Source organism: Orussus abietinus, unplaced genomic scaffold (assembly GCF_000612105.2).
Source record: "Orussus abietinus isolate OABI.00-Male unplaced genomic scaffold, Oabi_2.0 scaffold11, whole genome shotgun sequence".
Taxonomy (NCBI): Eukaryota; Metazoa; Arthropoda; class Insecta; order Hymenoptera; family Orussidae; genus Orussus; species Orussus abietinus.
Window position 1 is genome coordinate 1,601,769 of NW_019396016.1, and position 17,968 is coordinate 1,619,736.

The 17,968-nt window shown below is 54.2% G+C and overlaps 2 protein-coding genes across 3 annotated transcripts; both read right to left on the bottom strand.

Moving 5' to 3' along the window:
* Nucleotides 1-60: 60 nt before the first annotated feature.
* On the bottom strand, nucleotides 61-1,963 carry LOC105704073. Its single transcript, XM_012432962.2, has one exon. The coding sequence runs from the start codon at nucleotides 1,863-1,865 to the stop codon at nucleotides 1,380-1,382; it is 486 nt and encodes a 161-aa protein (XP_012288385.1). The 5' UTR covers nucleotides 1,866-1,963; the 3' UTR covers nucleotides 61-1,379.
* On the bottom strand, nucleotides 1,875-16,574 carry LOC105704069. 2 transcript variants are annotated; one of them, XM_023434673.1, is made up of 11 exons: nucleotides 16,110-16,574; nucleotides 10,711-10,964; nucleotides 9,948-10,597; nucleotides 9,762-9,873; nucleotides 7,949-8,103; nucleotides 6,775-7,046; nucleotides 5,618-5,776; nucleotides 2,906-3,082; nucleotides 2,556-2,808; nucleotides 2,209-2,392; nucleotides 1,875-2,150 (listed from the first exon to the last, which is right to left on the bottom strand). In XM_023434673.1, exons 1-11 carry the CDS (start codon nucleotides 16,438-16,440, stop codon nucleotides 2,007-2,009), a joined length of 2,691 nt encoding a protein of 896 aa, XP_023290441.1. In that variant the 5' UTR covers nucleotides 16,441-16,574; the 3' UTR covers nucleotides 1,875-2,006. The 2 variants fall into 2 exon arrangements, with proteins under 2 accessions (XP_023290441.1, XP_023290442.1); XM_023434674.1 differs by lacking the exon at nucleotides 5,618-5,776.
* Between the last annotated feature and the right edge of the window lie 1,394 nt (nucleotides 16,575-17,968).

The following is a 17,968-nucleotide window of genomic DNA, read 5'->3' on the forward strand; positions in this document are numbered from 1 at the left end:
GGATCAAAGTCTTTGATTATCCGCGCACGTCGGTCCGTACGTACGGTGCTTTTCTTGTTCTTTTTTTTTTTTGTTTCTTTTTTGTATCGCTAGTGGAGCCGGTCGCAACGATACGGATTCGCGTTGTTAATACTTTGAAAATACTGGGCGTGGTACTTGGAATAGCTTATCCTGGAGTATACACTTAATAACCCGATACACTCTTTTTTTTTTTTTTTTTTCTTAACAAGGGAAGGGCACTCGCAATACGGTTTCTATAGTAATGATGAGAATAATAAACGTTAGAATAGGTTCTCTCTTAGTAATTCTTAACGCTAGTCGCGTCCTTCCGAACGCGATCGGGACTAAGGACGCGAAACTGGAGGATAAAGTAACGAAACGATAAGAAGAGGCGAAAGTGATAACCCTAGCCGAGTCGTCGTAAATTTGCCGTCGAGAAAAGAAGGTGGTGCAAGGAAACGTCGGCGATGTCCAGTTACTTCAGGGCTATGCAGTCCCTAAATGCATCTTGCATCAAATGCCTACTCCTAGTCGGGTGGTATCGTAATTTAACGTTGCTCCGCTAGAAGCAGCGGTGGTTTACTCGGAGTATCTAGTAAGAAATGCTCGGTGAAGTGTTGTACTTGACGAAACCTATAATTATCAGCTGCCATTCTCGGGTCCATTTTCGGATGGGATTAGACGTGCATTCTATCCGAGCTTCGGCGAGTACGTTCATGCCGACCGCGATTTCTTCTTCGCGTCGAATCCCATCCTTGGGGCGATCACTTGGAGCTTTTGGTGTCAGATTGCAGGATGCGTCATAAAAATCGGAACGTCTCGATCGACGCGGAACCGTTACGCGGAATTCCAATTAGTGACGGAAAATGCGCCGGAAAGCTCCGGCCATGATTCCATGGAGTTATCGGTTCTTCGGGGACGGTTTCTTCTTTTGCGTTAGGCCAATAGGGCTTGGAGTGGTCCCGAGAGGATTCCCGGACGATTCGTCGTTCCGCGCGATTCCGCCTTGACTCGTTACCCTGTCTCCTGATGCGCTCGTTTCTCTAATTTCTACGGTACCCAAATGAAATTCTGGACCAAACGAAGCGCCGAATTTGGGCCGACCCTCGACAATTTCGACCTCTCTCCCGCAAGTTCTCAAGATCTCGTTCAGGATAGACGTCAACGTTCCATTTAGACGAGGTGCCGATTGGAGCCACCCCAAGTCCGAGTCTCGATGCCCGGGGACGTCGCGTCGATCCCGACTGGCGCTACTCCGTCAGCCTTCGGCCTAATGCATCGACAAGAAGCAGGTTTGGCTTGGCCGAAAATCAGAACCTTGAAGAAAAAAATGGGAAGGTGCTCCCCGATGGGTCACCGTAGACGGTAAAAAGGAGGAGCTACATGACGGAACACCGTTTGACATTGTACCTAATCTCTTGGTCCACGTTACTGATGCTGAGTACTTTGAGAAGTCTCTCGGTATCCTTGAAGCGTTGGCCGTCCTTGGCCATCCTGGAGCCGGCCTTGCGCTGGGGGAGCGCCAGCTCCAGCACCTCGTCGAGACCCAGTCCGGGTCTCATAGGCCAGGCGGTCTCGGCGGTCTCGCAGCCGTATCCCAGGCGACTCCTGTCCACGCCGTAGGTGTTGCCGATCTCGGGTCGAGGAAACGAGTCGTGGACGCGGACGGGCCGCGCCAGGGAGGACCTCTTCCTCGCTGGGGTCCGAGGTGCTCGAGCGGGTCCGACGCTCTCCTCGGTGAGGGCGAAGCTCTCCTCCATCTTCAGCGAGGTTGTCTTCAGGGTGGACCCGCCGTTCGTGCGACTCGTTGCGCGCACCTGGAGGTACCTGGCGCCGATCTCCGTCACCCTGCATCCGTTTCCCATGGCGTGGCGACATCGCTCGGTGCACTGTAGGCAGTCGTAATACTTCTCGGGGACGGGGCCACGACGAGCCGCCGAAAGGGTGGGGCGAGGACCGCATCGTTGGCGCTGGTCGCCTTCCAAGTAGGATCTCGTGGGCGGGTGTCACACCTCTTGCAGGTACTTCAGGGGACAGAGCGTCTCCTTGAAGCGCACCGCCCCCTCCTTCGTCGCTTGTTCCGAGGAGCCCACGTCGGCGCACCGCACCATCGCCACGCCGTCGACCTCTTCCCCGACCTGGATCACGATCTGCAACGAGAGGCGCGTCCTTGACGACCGGCTACTCCTGGGCCCGGTGGTACCCTACCTGGTCGCGAAGCAGCGTCGTCGAGTCGGCCAGCTGCAGATTCCGCGTCACCTGCAGCGGCTTCTGTCCCGGGTCCACGCGCATCACGTATGCACTGGGGAAGTAGCCGGCACGGCCTCCTAGACATTTTCCCTTCCACCAGTCCGGATCCGGCTTGTCTATCACCGTCACCTTGTATCCAGCTCTGCGCAGTGATTGCAAACGTTCGTGAAATTCGACCGAGTTAAGGTGAAAATAAAAGAAGTCGTTAATAAAATTTTTCTCCGTACTGACTGCACCGAATAATTCGCCAAACATGGAAAAGTCGTACCGAAACGTCTCGTTGTGGAATGGATCGATGTACTCACTTGAGGTCGAGCTCGTCGCGATGGCGAGCGGTGAAGTTGTAGAGGACGACGTAAAGGTTGTTAGGCGGCAGGACGCGTTTCCCTGGGGGATTTAGATGGTTCTGATTGTTGGCGTGGGGCGACGGACAGGGTGACGTGCTGGCCGACGAGTACGACTTCTCGTTCTCGTCCGGCAGCTCCATGCTCGACATCCTGATGGCACTTCGCACGCGTTTGTGGCCCACGGGGTGTCCCTGGCCGGGGCTGCAGGGAGCTGCGGAGGAATCGGGTCAATCGGTCAAACCGATCGATTTCTGGATTACCTGGATCATCGATCGAACGGTAAACCGAGATGGACGTGGATTTCTCACATAATCGGTTGATGCTGCCGCTGTCGGAGTGCCTGGGGGGCGTCGATTCCCTTTGACCCGAGGCATAGCAATCTCGTGGCCGATGTCGGACGTGGGTGGAGCCCTCGGGCGAGTCGAGGCTAAGACTCTTCATCCTCAGATTCAATCTTTCGCGCCGCCGTTGCGGACTGTGCGGAGCTTCGTGGTCCACGATATACGGATGTCAAGATTATACGATCCGCTCAGCGATCGACCACCGACGTCGATATCGACCAAATCCGCCCTAAAGGTCGATATCGATATCCGGTGGCCGGGACCTTCGGCATTTCCTAGCTAAGTCTACATTTCAAATGTGCGAGTCACACGTTCGACGGTGTTCGGGGCAATTCTCTGTCGTTACCTGGGACGACGTTTTCGCGATATCGAAAGAGCAACGGCGTTCTCCGATTCGATCGGAGTCGTGCATCCGTTAATTTTGTTTCATCGATCGGCTTCGTATACGCGACCGACAGAGAAAAACCGCGTATGCGGACGATGCGGAGTGAATATGCAGAGAAGAGAAAGATCGGGTCGGAGAGAGAGACGGAAAAGACGCTGCGAAGTTTGGGACACGACTCGACGTACGGAGGAGACGAACGGATAATGAAAAGAATTCCTGCGAAGGGAAATCGGTAGGGCTTTTATTGCGAGTATTTACACATTTCGAGAGAGTACCGGAATCGACGCTCCGCGAGTGTCCACGGGTGGTTTGGCCATTCGTTCTCTTAACGCGGCTGGTGTTCCCACACTAGACGAAAACCCAATCGCAGGAGAGTGCGTCGATCGTCGTAACGCCAACGAGATAGCTCGCAAAGGGCAGTAGCGTGTATCACACGGAGTGGCGGGGTATACGATACTGGAAGGGGACACGTAACTCGACAAGGTACAACGAGTACTCGGCACCCGGTCGCTGCAACGCCCGACAGGAACCGTAAAGAGATTAGGAAAATACCTCAACTTTCCCTAGAAAAAAAAAAGGGAAAAAAAAAAGAAATAACCGAAAATCAATCGTAAACTTTCCCACACATGTACCACACTCGGCAGGAGAAATCGTATATTCGTAAGCGTGCTAAATCGAGTTAAAATCCCGAATCGAATTCCGAGCAGGATCTCCTAGCGACAAAAAAGAGGTACCCCGGGGAGATCGCGAGAGGCTCGTCCTCTCTCCCGGTACCTCGGTTCAAAACTCACCTCGTCCTCCTCGGGACGAGAAGAAGAAGGTCCTCGGGCGTTCCGAAGCCAGTGGCTTCGGAATAGGTTGAAAAAAAAAAAGAGAAGAAAAAGGTCGAAATTCGGTCCTCTCGATAGGACTCTCGCCCCGCTCGAGAGGGCGTCGCGGTCGGGTCGGCGTCAGCGTCTCTTCCTGGAGCTGCGCTTTCTCTGCAGCGGCGGGTTGGCCGTGGGTTCCGAAGGCACGAGGACGAGGGGTTGTCCGAAAGGCCGAGTCCCAGAGGTGGAGCCCCCGCTGCCGCGCCCTGGTCAACCGAAGCGGACGATCTTGGAGCGTTTGCTCTCGGGAGACGGCGTTAGCGCGTTAGGGAGGGCTCGAGAGAGCCCGGAGATGACGATGAGGTCGACGACGGGGCGTCGGGCGATGTTAGGGGGTTAGATGTCGAGGCGCTCGATTAGAGTCGTTAGAAGCGGACCCGGGGACCAGGGGCTCTGGCATCGCTCCCGATGCCGGGCCTGACGAAACTCCGAGGGGGCTCGTAAGGACGACGAGCTTCTAGAAATAATTGGCTGGCCGGAACACCCGGAGGTGCGTCGTCGGCCCAGGGGAGGGTCGGTCGAGCAAACGCTCGAGGGGAGAGGGTTCGACGGGCGAGTCGTGTCCCCGAAGCTGGGAAGTCGCGAGGACAGCTAGAGAAAGTGAGACAGAGAAAGAGAGAGAGAGAGAGAGAGAGAGGAAGGGTCAACGTCGTCGTACCGAGCCCGATTTCGCGCGCCACCCTGAAGAACGATATCGGAACCGTCTGGGAGGAACTTCCTCCGAGTCAGTTTCAGGTGGAACCGAACGACGCGACGTTGATCCGGGAAGAAAGCGTGCACAGACCGTACCGCACGGAAAAAACCGAATGGTCAGGAAAACAATTGGGATAACCTTCCTAGGAGGTTATGGCAACCGGAGTAACTTGGTAAAAGAAGAAAGTATACGAAGAGGTTACGAGTACGATGAAATTCGTTTCTGGTAGTCACCTTGATTAAATGGTGAAGTAACCCTTTATCATGTTACGCCGGTTACCGCCTACCCGGATTGTCCCAAAATGGCTACGATTACCACAATTGTGGTTTTCCTGACCGTTCTATTTTTTTTTTTCCGTGCGCGGGTATTCACTCGGAGGCTGGAAACGCCGACTCGAAGTGGGTACCTAAGTAGCAACGGGTAGCAACGACCGGATCGCGCCATGCCCCAGGTGCCGGATTTAGCATGGTTGCTCGTTCTCAATGCACGGAATCCGATTTCAGCGCGCGAGGCCGCTGCGCGGTGTCGGACGTTTCTCTGCCATCGAGAGGGTCCAGGCTCGAGTCGAGCAGTTTAGGTGGAAATTTAGCCCGAACCGTGAATCTATGCGGTCGATAATCTCGTCGGGATAAGACCGATAAACGTAAAAGTTCGACCGTGTGACCCATCGGCTACCGAGCGAAGGGCACCTCGACTCGTCGCCGGAAGCGAGTCCGTCGAGGGCGGCTTACCAGAGGTGGACGAGGAACAAGGTTGGGAGGAGGTCCTCGCCGACGAAGGTGCCGCACCGGAGGGAGGATGATCCGCGGTGGGAGGCGTAGGTGGTGAATTTGTCGCATTTCCCCGGATTTCGCCGGCCTGCTTGAGCACCTGGTAGATGGCGTCCACGTCTGCCAGGGTGAAATGCAAGCACAGTGGGGTCGAGCCGCGCCATTGTATCCCGGGGTGCGTCGGTCGCGTCCGATTGGTCCGATACCGGTCGCCTTCGATTCCGATGCGCGCGATTTTCCGCTCCGATCGTCAGACTTTCCGCGACGAAAGTCGCGCGCATCGGAACTGGTGCGAGCTTGCGGCGACGTCGATCGACCAATCGACGATCGATCTCGTTCCACGGGCCACCAAAGGGTTCCTCCAAATTTCGAGGAGTTCTCCGACTAGTTTGCACCGCGTCCGATCGACTTGCGAACCAAACGCGTTACGTCCGCCTTCGACCACTCCTGGCGGATTTGCGAGTAGCGGTTTCAGCCTATAACCCGAGGAACGTATATACCTCGTCGACGACGGTTAGCTCGTGTTCGGGAGTTACGAAACTGGCATTATTGCGGCGCGATGACAGACTATTAATCGTATGGCAGTGGCGGATGAAACGACGAGATGATCGTGGTTAGTTGCACCGAGAAAAAATAGTTGACTGAAACAAATATATCTACATATAGTTCCCTGAATCATGCACGATTGCAAGAAACAATTATTTCGTCGGGATGAAAAATTAACGTCATCAAGTTCGCAATATTCGATCGCAGGATCTTGTCGCCGGAGGGCATATTTCTTTGAGTCAACCAACTCTTTTCTCTCGGCGTGGAGTTTCGACTCGATCGGGCACTTGGGCAATCGAGATCGTTTGCTCGTTGTTTTCCAATTTGGCTCGCAACTTCGTTCCTCGTAGTGGGTGCAAACTAGGTCGCTCGGAGAAAACGTGGCATTGACCCAATGAAGTTAGAATTAGCCCGTATTTCGTGCTCGATTCGTGCTTCCTCGGCGTTCGGGAATCGATCTAGGCCGTTCGCCGAGTCGGAAGTGAAAAGGAACCGTGAGGGGTCAGCCAACGAGTTCTTCGAGCGAAGGGAGCTCGATCGGGAGCTCGATCGGCTCCTTTTCCGCTACTCACTGTGTTCCGGTTGCGGCGCGTCCTCGGGGGGTGCGACGGTCCGCTGCCGTCTCAGCAGCGGAATCCCGCCGCTCCGTTTAGCTCCTAAACTCGGACACGTCGCCGGTTGCACCAGATTTATGCAGTCCGCGTGTGCGTTGGCCTTGCAACCTCGACATCTGAGACCCTGGCGACTGTGGCCTCGCAGGACTTGTCCGCAGGCGTCGCACGGAGTTATCTTGCGATACGTGTATTCCCTCCAGGAATGTCCGCCCTCGGATTCGAGACTCTTCCTGAAACGGATCGACCCTGTATATCGGATTCCGCATCGATCGACTCGCGAGACGGGAATTTCTCTCTTAAGGGGATGTCCAAGTGGCATCCGAAGGGTCAATCATTCATGAAATTCAAACTACAATAAAAACATGGAGACTATAAGGAAGATCCTGACACCCATGAAATTTCATTTTTTTATATACAATTTTTAAGATTTCCATTAAGAAATTTTTTAAACATTGAAATTTCATTCGACGCCACTTTTACATCGCCTTAAGATGCCGTCTGGAATCACGGGATATCGGCTATCCCCGTCGAGACTGACATTCGGTGATTGATATCGTAGATTAATGTCGTATGAAAGTTGAGCGTACCTGGACATCGCGACCACCGTGGATACCGCGTGGTACATCGCCTGTTTCCCTCTTTGTTAGTTGGAGAAATTCAATAAACGGTATTTTTTATTATTACGACTAGCGGATAGCACGGTTATACCTCTTACGCGGAGGTTCGCGACGCGACCTCGAAGATACGGAAACGCTGACGCGTTGGTCGGTATAAATCGAGCAACGGTTCGCTACAAATAAACGCAAGCATAGTTTCAAGATCGGACACTCGGTGCCTTCCTTAGAATCGTAATTGGAAGGTCTACCTAACCGACTACGTTCGTTTAAGAATTAAGGTGCTTATAAAACCCTTCTCCAACCTGGGTGCACCGAATAATTTAAAACTTCAACACGTGATTACAAAAGTCCTAATGAAGCTCTTAGAACTCACAAAATTTCATTTTCCGAGAAAAAAGAAATGTACTTATTCCGGACAAGAACCAAAAAGAGAATTTTGGTTTCCGGTATCTTCGTGATTATCGCACAAGCGAGGGACTCGAAATCGAAAATTGCGATATCGGGGGAATTCTTACTTGTCCGAGGGAGGGGGGGTTGTCGGAGAGCTGGTCTTGAGACTCTTGAAGGCCTTCAGCCATTTGTGTTTGGTACTTCCGGTCGAGCCATTTGACATTTTTCGGCTGCTGATGCCATCCGGCTGGCCGGCCTCTCCACCCCCGAAGAGTTCTTTCTGCGATCACAAACAACACGAATACACGTAATTTCGACTGCACAAACGTTAAAATAATTTTCTCGTCATCGCGGAGCAAATCTCGAGAGACATGAATTAAAAGCCAATTTAAAAAAGTCGCGAGATACGGAGCAAGACCCGAGTTTCCGGGTGAAAAATTAGTAACGTAGCCGAGTCGAAAATAAGGACTCTCCGCGACGACATCGCGGAACTTCGCGTTTTTTCCGCGCGATTAAAAAAAAAATTAGGGCCTGCCTCCACCTCCGAGTCGACGACGTTTTTCCGAAGAGCTCTCCATTTGGAGCCGCGACGTCCGTACACCGAGAGGAACATTTCCTCCTCGCTTCTTCCGGCCCTCGTGCCCGACGGAAACTCGCGGGCCGCACCGGAGCCTACGAGCGGAAGCCAATGCAGTTTTAATGCGACGGAAAGAGAGTCTCGCGTCCGTTAATTGGATCGGCCGAGAACGGGGAAGGGGCGAACGAGAGAAGGCTCGGACCCCTTCCGGCCGCAGGACGAAATTTCGACGATGGCCGAATTAAATCCTGCACGACGTGCCTCGAGACTGGCGAACTACCCCGTCTTATCGTACACTGAGAAAAAAAATAGTTCGTCGAATAAAAAAAAATCTGCATTACTGCAACGAAATCCTGTGATCAAGTACGTCGAAAGAAACGTCCGGGAGAGTGAACAAAATTCGTTTAAATCGACGAGATGATTTTTCTTCGCAACGAAATAATTGTTTCTTGCAATTAAATATGACTCGGACAACTAATCTTTTTACTCGGGGTAAGAGGTAACGAATAATTCATTGCTCGTTAACTCTTTCTCTTTTGGTATTTGCCCCATCTCAACCGCTCGAATCGGTTCGCGCACTAACGAGCCTCGGAACCGCGTCGGAACCGCGTCGGAGCCGCAACGAAACCGCGTCGGAACCGCGTCGCGGTGGGTCCCGCCCCCGAAGGCGGGACGGGGACACTCAGGGCAGATCGTCAACGAGGTTCGGTAAGCCGAGGTTCGATTACTAACGACTCGGGAACGCAGCGTCGTCCAGCCCATGGCGAGGTATCGACGGATTCTCTCCCGAGTCCTGACCTAGGCACTCGCTACTGGATGGATTTTCAGAGTGGCGGGCCTGGCCGCGTTGACCCAGTTGAGAGCGCGCATGTCGCGCCGTATTTATTTCCCGCTCCATCCCCTCCCGGCGCCGTCTTTGCCCCCCTCGCGACTCGCGAATTAAGCAGTCGGTGCACCCGGTCGCGCCCTCGGCGACCTGGCGAAAGGGAGGATGCGCGGATCGAAGCTTCTCCGGAGACCTCAGACAGTCGAGGATCCAGAGCCGGAAGCTGCGGTACCGTCTCCTCCTCGTCCGGGTCGATGTCCAGCCCACATGGCCTTGGAATATCATCCCACGAAAACGCGGTCGACTCGCCTCGTCGCCCGATTTTTGCATCCGGACGAGATGCAGCGGAATAAATAAGACGAGCTCTCGCGAAAGACGACGTCGAGAGCCCGTCCCGCGAATCTTGTCGTCGAGAACGGTCGAGGCGAAAAGTTTCCCCCGAAACTCGACAGCGTGGATAAAGTTGGGGTCATGAGATCCGTCGTGGGATTCCGCAAATATAGTTCAAAGTCTAGGACAACGCGGCGGGGATTACCTGCGCTTGCACCGCTGCCAGATGCAGCTGCGCCACGCCGAGGTCGAACCTCTTTATGCAGATATCTTCCTGTAATTCGGCGACCTTCGTGTAGAGATTGCTCTCGGCGCTTCTGTAAAACGGAGAACTCGTCACTTAGACTCCGACCTCGGGGGAAATCAGTCATAAATGACAAATGAATCGTACTTTCGTTGCATTCTCATCAGAGCGTCCAAGGCGTCCTGCAGTCGAGCGATCTCCTGTCCGAGGCTCTCGAACTCCATTCTCAGGTCCTCGACGAGCGGCAGGGTACTGGTCCCGGTAGGCACCAGCTCGTCCCTCAAAGCCGGCACCTGGTTCACCCTCTCCGTTGGGATTTGCTCCGGAGGGGAGGGGGGCACGAACAATCTCCTGACCGGCTTCCTCGGAGTGACGTTCGGCATCAGCGATTTGGCCAGAGCTTGGAGATCGTTCGAGGGTGCCGCTACCTGGGCCTCCTTGGCGATGGCTTGGTATCGCTTGGCTAGCTCGCTGGACCGCTCGCCGGCAGCATCCGAGATCCCAACCACGCAATTGCTGACCAGATTGAACAGCTCCTCGTAGACCTCCGAAATCTCGCCCAAGAGGCCCGGTAGGCAGTGCAGCTGGTACCGCTCGGCGATCGCGTTCGTTGCCCTGAGCTGCATCACGTAGGCGTTGTGCGCCTCCAGGTACGCCTTCTTCAAGGTGTCCGGATCGGCCGAGCCTTCGTTCGTCAAGAGAGCGCCGTATGCGCGTTTATATTCCGCCCTTGCCCGCTGCAGCTTCTCCTCGGCCTTGCCGACCACCTGCTCGTACGCTTCCCGATGGGAGAAGACCTGAACGAAAAAATAAATTCGGCCTTTCATTGCTCAAGATTCCTACCCCAGAGAAATAAAAAAATGTAGAACTAAAGAAATATTTCCATGAATAGCGAGGAAAGAAATATTACCTTCCTAGATTGCAGTTTTCTGTGGAAGGTCGCCTCCAGGGTGGGTCTGGAGATCTGCTGCTGAAGTACGGAGGCGAAGTCGAGATGGGCCGATGCATCGGCCTCCACTTGTCGCAGCAGACTCTCCCAGACTCTACGCATCCCCGCCGCATCTCCCGACTCTCCGGATCGCACTCGATACTCGTCCACCAGTCGACGCACAGTGGAGGCGTGCGTCTCCATCGCCGCACCCAGCTCCTGGGTGAACTCGGATACTGAAAAAAAAGGGAAAAAAAAAATTGAAACGATCCGAGCTCGCCTTCCCAATGTCCATTCGCTGGACAGGACCCTCGTGCTCCGTTCCGCCATGACGCGCTCGTTACTCGATAACTATCGGTCGAAAGTTGAAATATAATTCACTTTCCCCGGTATCGCGCACCGGGACATGTCCCAGATCGAAAGGGAGTCGCGTTTGACCTACGGTCACAAATTCGATGACCCTCCCTGTAATCGCAGGTTTCAAACTACCGCCCCTCGTCTCTGACAGCGAGGACACGAACGGCGAAACAGAGGCGTACACTCGATTCCATATCCTTTCCCTTTGCTCGGGTGTAATATGGGGTTCCTTATCTCACGAGTGATCCACCATGCGCCGTTATCAACCATCGACGGATCGCGGTCGGAAACGGGAAGGAAACGGCCGAGAGGTGGACGCGCCGAGCGGGAGCTACCTTATCGACCGCGGATGGACGCGGGTACCGTCCGCTCTTCGGCCACTTCGGGGTGGTTCTTTCGTGGTTCTTCTTTAATTTTAATTCCAGAATCCTTCGGATCGCTCGCACGAGAATGATCGACATTCAGGATGAGGAAGAAAGGAGAAGAACGGAATGATAAACCGAATCGAGCGTTAATCGAGATTCTTCCCTCCGACAACGTGGGGTGGGCTAATTCGCGCCCCGATGGCTAAAGACCGGCGTATCCCGTGATTAGCAATTACGTGCCGATAAAACAGCTCCCGGCACGCTGGGACGACCCCCCACGAGGACGGGCCCTCGGATGATTCGTCCTCTCCGGCGGAGAAACGACGCCATCTCGCCACCCCCTGGCACCAGTTAGGGTCCATAATCGTCGACGCGAGACGTCAAGTCGATCGAAAAACGAACGATCCTTGAAAGGGAACGGATAGGATGATTCGTCGTTCGACATTCGACACGGGAGAAATTGATTTTCCTCCGCGAGAAAATGTTGATTCCTCGCCAAAGATCATTGCTTTTAAACCCACGTAAAAAGACGTTGATTCCTCATTAAGGGTCATTGCACTTAAATCGATGTGAAAAATAGTAATCGATGTTGATTCCCCGTTAAGGGTCATCGCATTTAAATTGACTCGATCGCGGAGTACAATTGGGAACGGCGACCCGGTGGATGTATATTATTTTTTTTTTGCTAGGAATATTTAGAACAGCGGGGCTTTCGCTCACCGTCAGGGGAGGGCTTTGACATTTCACTCGCGGGGCCGTATAAACGAGGCTATAAACACGCGACGTGTATTACAGGTGCGGTGCACCCGCACTTTGTTACAGTTTAGTGTCTATAAAAATGTCTTTTACCGTCCAACGCGAGCGGCCGATGCCGTGCAAAGCATCGGTGAGAGCGGGTCTCGCGTCATCGCGGCGGAAATGCGACTTTTCTCCGGGAATCGGCTCGAGATCGTACTTGACAATAATTGCACTTGACTACCGGTGTACTTGAACCCCGGCCAGAAATCGCCCGATCGCCGACACGGCGAGCGGCAGCTGCTCGCCACCCAGAAGGAAAATAATTATTGCCGGGTAAATTTAGCCAAAAGGTGGGCCGCGTATCCTTGACGACCGCGTCCACGTTGGCGAGTCGGGACTTTCGAGTTCCGCGAGTCGGAAATCGCGTCGAGGAGGAACGGGTCGAGAACCTCGGGAAGGAGCCCTGGAAGGGTCGGAGCAATTTGTCGGGGACGAGAACAGTTTTCGGTTCGATCGGAAGGGGGAGGAGGGCTAACCCCTTCTTTTTCGGGGACGGTTCCACCTCTCGATCGAATCGATCGTCCCGTCTTGTCCTGGCTCGAACGCTCGACGGAATCCAGGTGGCGGTGCGAGTCGGCGCGTGCCACTTTCTTTACGTGTCCTATCTCGAATGGCCCTTATACATAATACATGCAACCTTCTACAAAATCGTATAATGTGGAAAAGGTGTTTAGTCAGGGGTTGACCTGAATTCAGGTGGGGCGAATCAATACCTTGCCTGTTCACCTCGCAGTTGCCGTGGCAACCAGACTCCTTGTTTTATTAAATATAACTCCGGTGGATCCTCCCGCCGAATAAAACCCGTGAAATCGAGTCGGCCCATCGAGCGGGTGCATTTAATGGCGGCGCGTCCATATCGTCCCGAGTGACGTATATCGATCGGCGTCGGTTAGTACGAGCGGGTCCACCCGCGACCTCGGAGGGGTCGGGGGGCGTCGACCCCTCCCCGAATCCGCGGACGGCGGTCGAAAAGGTGCGCTCCGGGGGGGCATTCACTCGGGAAATCATGGATTTTAATTCTCGAAAATCATCTGGAAGTCGGCTGGAGATCGCAAGCAGAAATTACTGGTAATCGATGGAAATCACCGAACGCTGTCGCGAACTGCTGCCGAGCGTCACTTGTTACCAAATCATATTGTTACCTATCATATGAAATCGAAGGCAATCGGCTCTCAAAGAAGAAAAACGTTTTCACTGATTTCCAAGCGAATAGCCCTTCGGTGTGTTCGATAACAGGTGGAGGCGACCTCGGCTGCCGACCTCTTCCGGCGTTTCGCATCGAGCGTCGCATGCCGGGGGAAATAAATGTCGCCACCGGCTCGATCGAGACGGATAAATTATTACCTCCGTCCACCCCTCTCGGCGCCGTTTAATCCGCCCGATCAAAACACTCGAGCCGGCCCCCCTCGACATTTCTCCGAGTCCCTTAAATATTCTCCCTCTATTTTATGGCAAAGTTTGGCAAGACGTGCAGAGACTAGCCGAGGGGAACGCGAAGGTGAGGTACGTCCCAGGCCATCGATCCCTTCCCGAGGGTCTCGCGATATTCGTCCATATTTAATATAGATGGAGAAGCAGGGCTTATTGGAAACGTGATTAGGATTGACGAATCGCACGAGAGGGGCTAATCACGTCGGAAAGGCAATGGAGATATTTTTGGGCCCGGTTCGAATTTCGCCCCCTTCGGGATGATATCTCGATAAGGTAGTCCACGTCTAGGGTAAACTCGATGCGAGCAAACGGTGTACGGAGGCTCGGATAATACCGCGTTTAGAGTAACTCCGATCGTCGTTTTCATCCTCTCCCGGATTACTACGAGTTCGTCAAACTTCCGAGATCCACTCTGGACGGGGAACTTTAACGACGCCGTCACCGACGCTCGGCTATGCGGAAATGTATTAAAGTTTCCAAGATAGGCGAGGACGGTGTCGCTCCTCAGGGTTCATCGACGAACGCCTCGCTTCCAATCGTCCCGTAAACCGTCTACTGACCCATATTTTATATCTTTCAAAGACTAACGCGTAGAACGTTCCGGACGATTAATAAAGCATCGGATTTCGCGGGTCGATCATTTTTTCTATTCTTCTCTTCGTCTCCCCCATTGCACGCCTCGGCAAAAGTCCGATCGATTCCCCTTTCACCCTTTCGCTTTGGAAACGGGGAGCTGCACTCCTCCCTTGGGCAGATCCTCTCCGAATTCTTGTATCCGTGCTTATTCCCCCTCGACGGAAACAACTCGGTTCCCATGCTCGAAGGGAACGCGACCCGAAATACGTCGTCCATTCGTCAAAAGGGATTCATTCCAGGGACGATTGATCTTGCTCGGGCTGTCGCTTCCGATTGCGTCTTAGGTCTCCCCCTCCCGGAAAAAAAAGGACGCTTCTTTTCGGTCGCGTCTTGAAGAATGCCCTGAAAAATACCTTGAAAAGGGGACCCGAGTAGTTTGGCTCGGCCACGGGTTTCCATTCCACTGTCGGATCGATCGCGATACCGGATATCGGGTAGGTAAACGACTCCTTGGATGAGTTCCCCGTTGTCATCATACTCGGACTCGTCCGAGTTCGTTCGAGACGCGTCTTCTCCTGTCCGCGCGAATAACGAGGCCGATATTCCATTAAATTCATTCCGTACCCTCCATCGGGAAGAACCATCCGCGACAGCTTTCTCCTGGCGTTATTCCAGGAAGGAAAAACGACGCCCATCCGCCGTGCTTCAAGGCACGTCATCGAGTCTTGGCCTCGCTGCGGAGCTCCTCGCCAACGACGGCATTAACGAGTTTCCATTCTCCGGGAAAAAAAAAAAAAAAAAGGAAAAACTAGGTTCGCGCTTTCAAACGTTCATCTTTCCCCTCGACTCATTTTCCGCGCAGTCTCCGTCCTTGTGTCGTATCTCTGTCACCTCGCGTCTACCGCGAAAGGGTTCGCGATTTTGGGTCGAGTTTCCGGGCGTGCTTCAACCTCCACCGAAGAACTCGTCGGTTCGTTTGCTTTGAACCTAGTTTTGATAAGCAACTAGGATTCTTCGGTGCCTTTCGGCACTATAAATAACGATAAACAGGGATAAACATCCTTCCTTTCCTTTCAAATTTCAAATCCTTCATTTACGTCCGCGTCTCGGTAGAGTATTCCGGTTAAGGCGGAAGGAATTAAGCCCACGGAAACCCGACGAGAAGCCTCGTCGGTCGAGTAACCCATCTACGTTGGTTACCAAGCCGGAGTATTATACAACGATTATCTCACCTTCGTGTCCCGACAGGTAGAGAGTAGGCGACATCGAGGCGACATCCGAACGTCACCCGACATTCCCGCAATTCCGTTAAACCGACTCGTCTACTCTAAAGACTTTTGATCGGGGCTTAATTCGGTCGTTTCGCGTCTTCCCGGCGGAACGGAAGGATGCTCCTCCGTGAAAGCGACGCGCGCGCCAAGATTAAGGGTCTTTTCACCTCCAGACTGGAGTGGTTTCTCGGGTCCTCCGCGGGTCCCTACTCGACGGGTCTCGAAGCGAAGTACCTCCGCTCCCATCGATCGCATCGAGAGGCGACATCGAAAGGTCGCATCGAAATTCCGGAAGAGCCCTCCCGGGTCTCTAGGTCGGGGACCGGGAACGGGGGACGGCAGTCGCGGGTTAAGTTCGCCCCCGGTGACCGTGTCGCCCCCCGGCGAACTCGCCAGGAAAGGGTTAAGCCGCTTGCAGGGGATCAGGGGACGAGATAACGACAACGGAAGCCCTGGCGGTTACCGTTGTCGTCACGACGCGGGGGGAATCCCTTTCCGAGAGAATCCGCGTCTTCGGCCGCGCTTCTTACTCCGGAAACGTCTATGCGAACGTCTCCGGCCGTCCAGGAGTCGAGATACTCACCGGTCTGCACGAGCTTAAGGGCGTTGCCATTGTGGAGCTTCAGGGGCTCGTTGAAGCTGGAGTGCGTGAGATCCTTCAAGGGGTTGATACCCTCCTCCGCGGAGGTTCGATTGTTTTGCATAATCTCCCGGGCGTTTCCGACGGCTCTCTTATCGCGTCGGCTCCCGTCGAGCCTCTTGCCCTCTCTCTTCGACCTCTCGACCCTCTCGGTCCTGGTTCTCGCCGTCGAGTTGGCGAGGAGGGCCGACCCTTCACTCGTCAGTGGCGTCCACCGCCGAGGCGGACTCTCGTAGATCCCGAGGAGCTCCTCCGCAGGGAAGATGACGTACATGCCCGCTCCGACGACCGGCTGATCCCTCGCGAGCAACCATTGCCGTCCGCCTCTTCATCCTTGCCGGATGTCGGGCCGACGACGGGTCGGTCGCCTCTCCTCGCGGACGAGCGAGCGAGGAACATCTTTCCGGGGTGCCTCCTCCTCTGTGGGAGCCTGCGAGGCTGCGAAGCTGCGGGGCTGCGAGGCTTTCCGGGTCTCAGCGGGGCCGGAGTCCCTCCATCACCTGCAACTGTTCAACGCTGAGATTTCTCACATTTTTCACATTTTTTAAATCTTTTTTTCAAAAGTCGACAAGCACATTTTTTATTTAAAAACTAAAGTGGAATTTCAGGAGTTTCGGGACGTCCCTCGGGGGCAGGTATTCACGTGGGAAGACTTAGAATAATTCGTTACACCCAGTTTGCGAAAAAGTTTCGCGGACGAGTGGCTCCACGGATGTCACTTTCGTCTCCCCTTAGCGCCACGGACGTGATCGAGAATCGGTGCGATTTCTTCCCCTGTCTCGGTATTAAATTTCTTCCACCTCGAGTCACCTTCTCGCGATGGATCGATCCCCGTCTTTATTTATCTCCGGATGGTTTCGAGGTACAAGTACGTTTGACACGTAAGACGGAAACCACTTTCCTCCGGGAGGAGCGCGAAGGAAGGATCGCCATGAAACTCGAGCCCGCCCGCCCCCTTTTCGAAAACCTTTTACGCCCACGGTGATTTTTTCGCGAGCTCGTTAGAGGAGGCTTTCGAGCGTCTTGGCGTTTCCCGAGAGACGTGACAAGTTGCCGAGAGCAACGAGGGTCGATGTCTCGAGGAGAGTCAGTCGATATGCCGGGCGGACGGGGCGGGTCCACAATTATGCCTTCCATTAACTCGAATCTCGCGGAGGGCCCGCGAGGGATTTCCAATAACGTCGATATCTCCGGAGGAAATTCTATTAGCCGACGAACGTCTGCCGGCCGGATCGACGGGGAAGAAGACAATCGGTCCGGTCCAGGTCTCGCCCTCCCTCCTCGAATCGCCGAGTCCCTCGATTCGGAGAGTCGATTCCGCGACGACTTTACGAAGGTTCGGCAAGGCGCTCTCCGTTATTTATTTCCCAAGATGGCGGGGCGTTCCTGGCGCTCAAGTTGATTCCGTTGATTCCCTGAAAATCGGAACTCCTCGCACCGCCCCTCCCTCCCTTCGGAGAGATATTTTTGATCACTCCTAAGTACACCGCGTTATTTGCCTTGCCGAACAGACTGCAAATAACCGGGCGAATTTCCTGCTCGTCCGTGGAAACGTCAAGCTACGAAGCGCCGCTCATCACGGACGACCGGCTAAGAAAAGCTTCTCGAGTGTATTTCGGATGGCAGGATTCGCCTGTGCCAACCGACGCGAGGGAACGAGCGCAGTTTGTCGTGATTATTATGCCCCCAAGAGGCCACGTTTGGATCTCGAGGTCTTCGAGGAGATCTCTCGACTGCTCGCAGAGGGACCGCTCGCTGCCGTCCAAAGAGGTCGAAAATCCCTCGACTTCCTCGGCGAGACA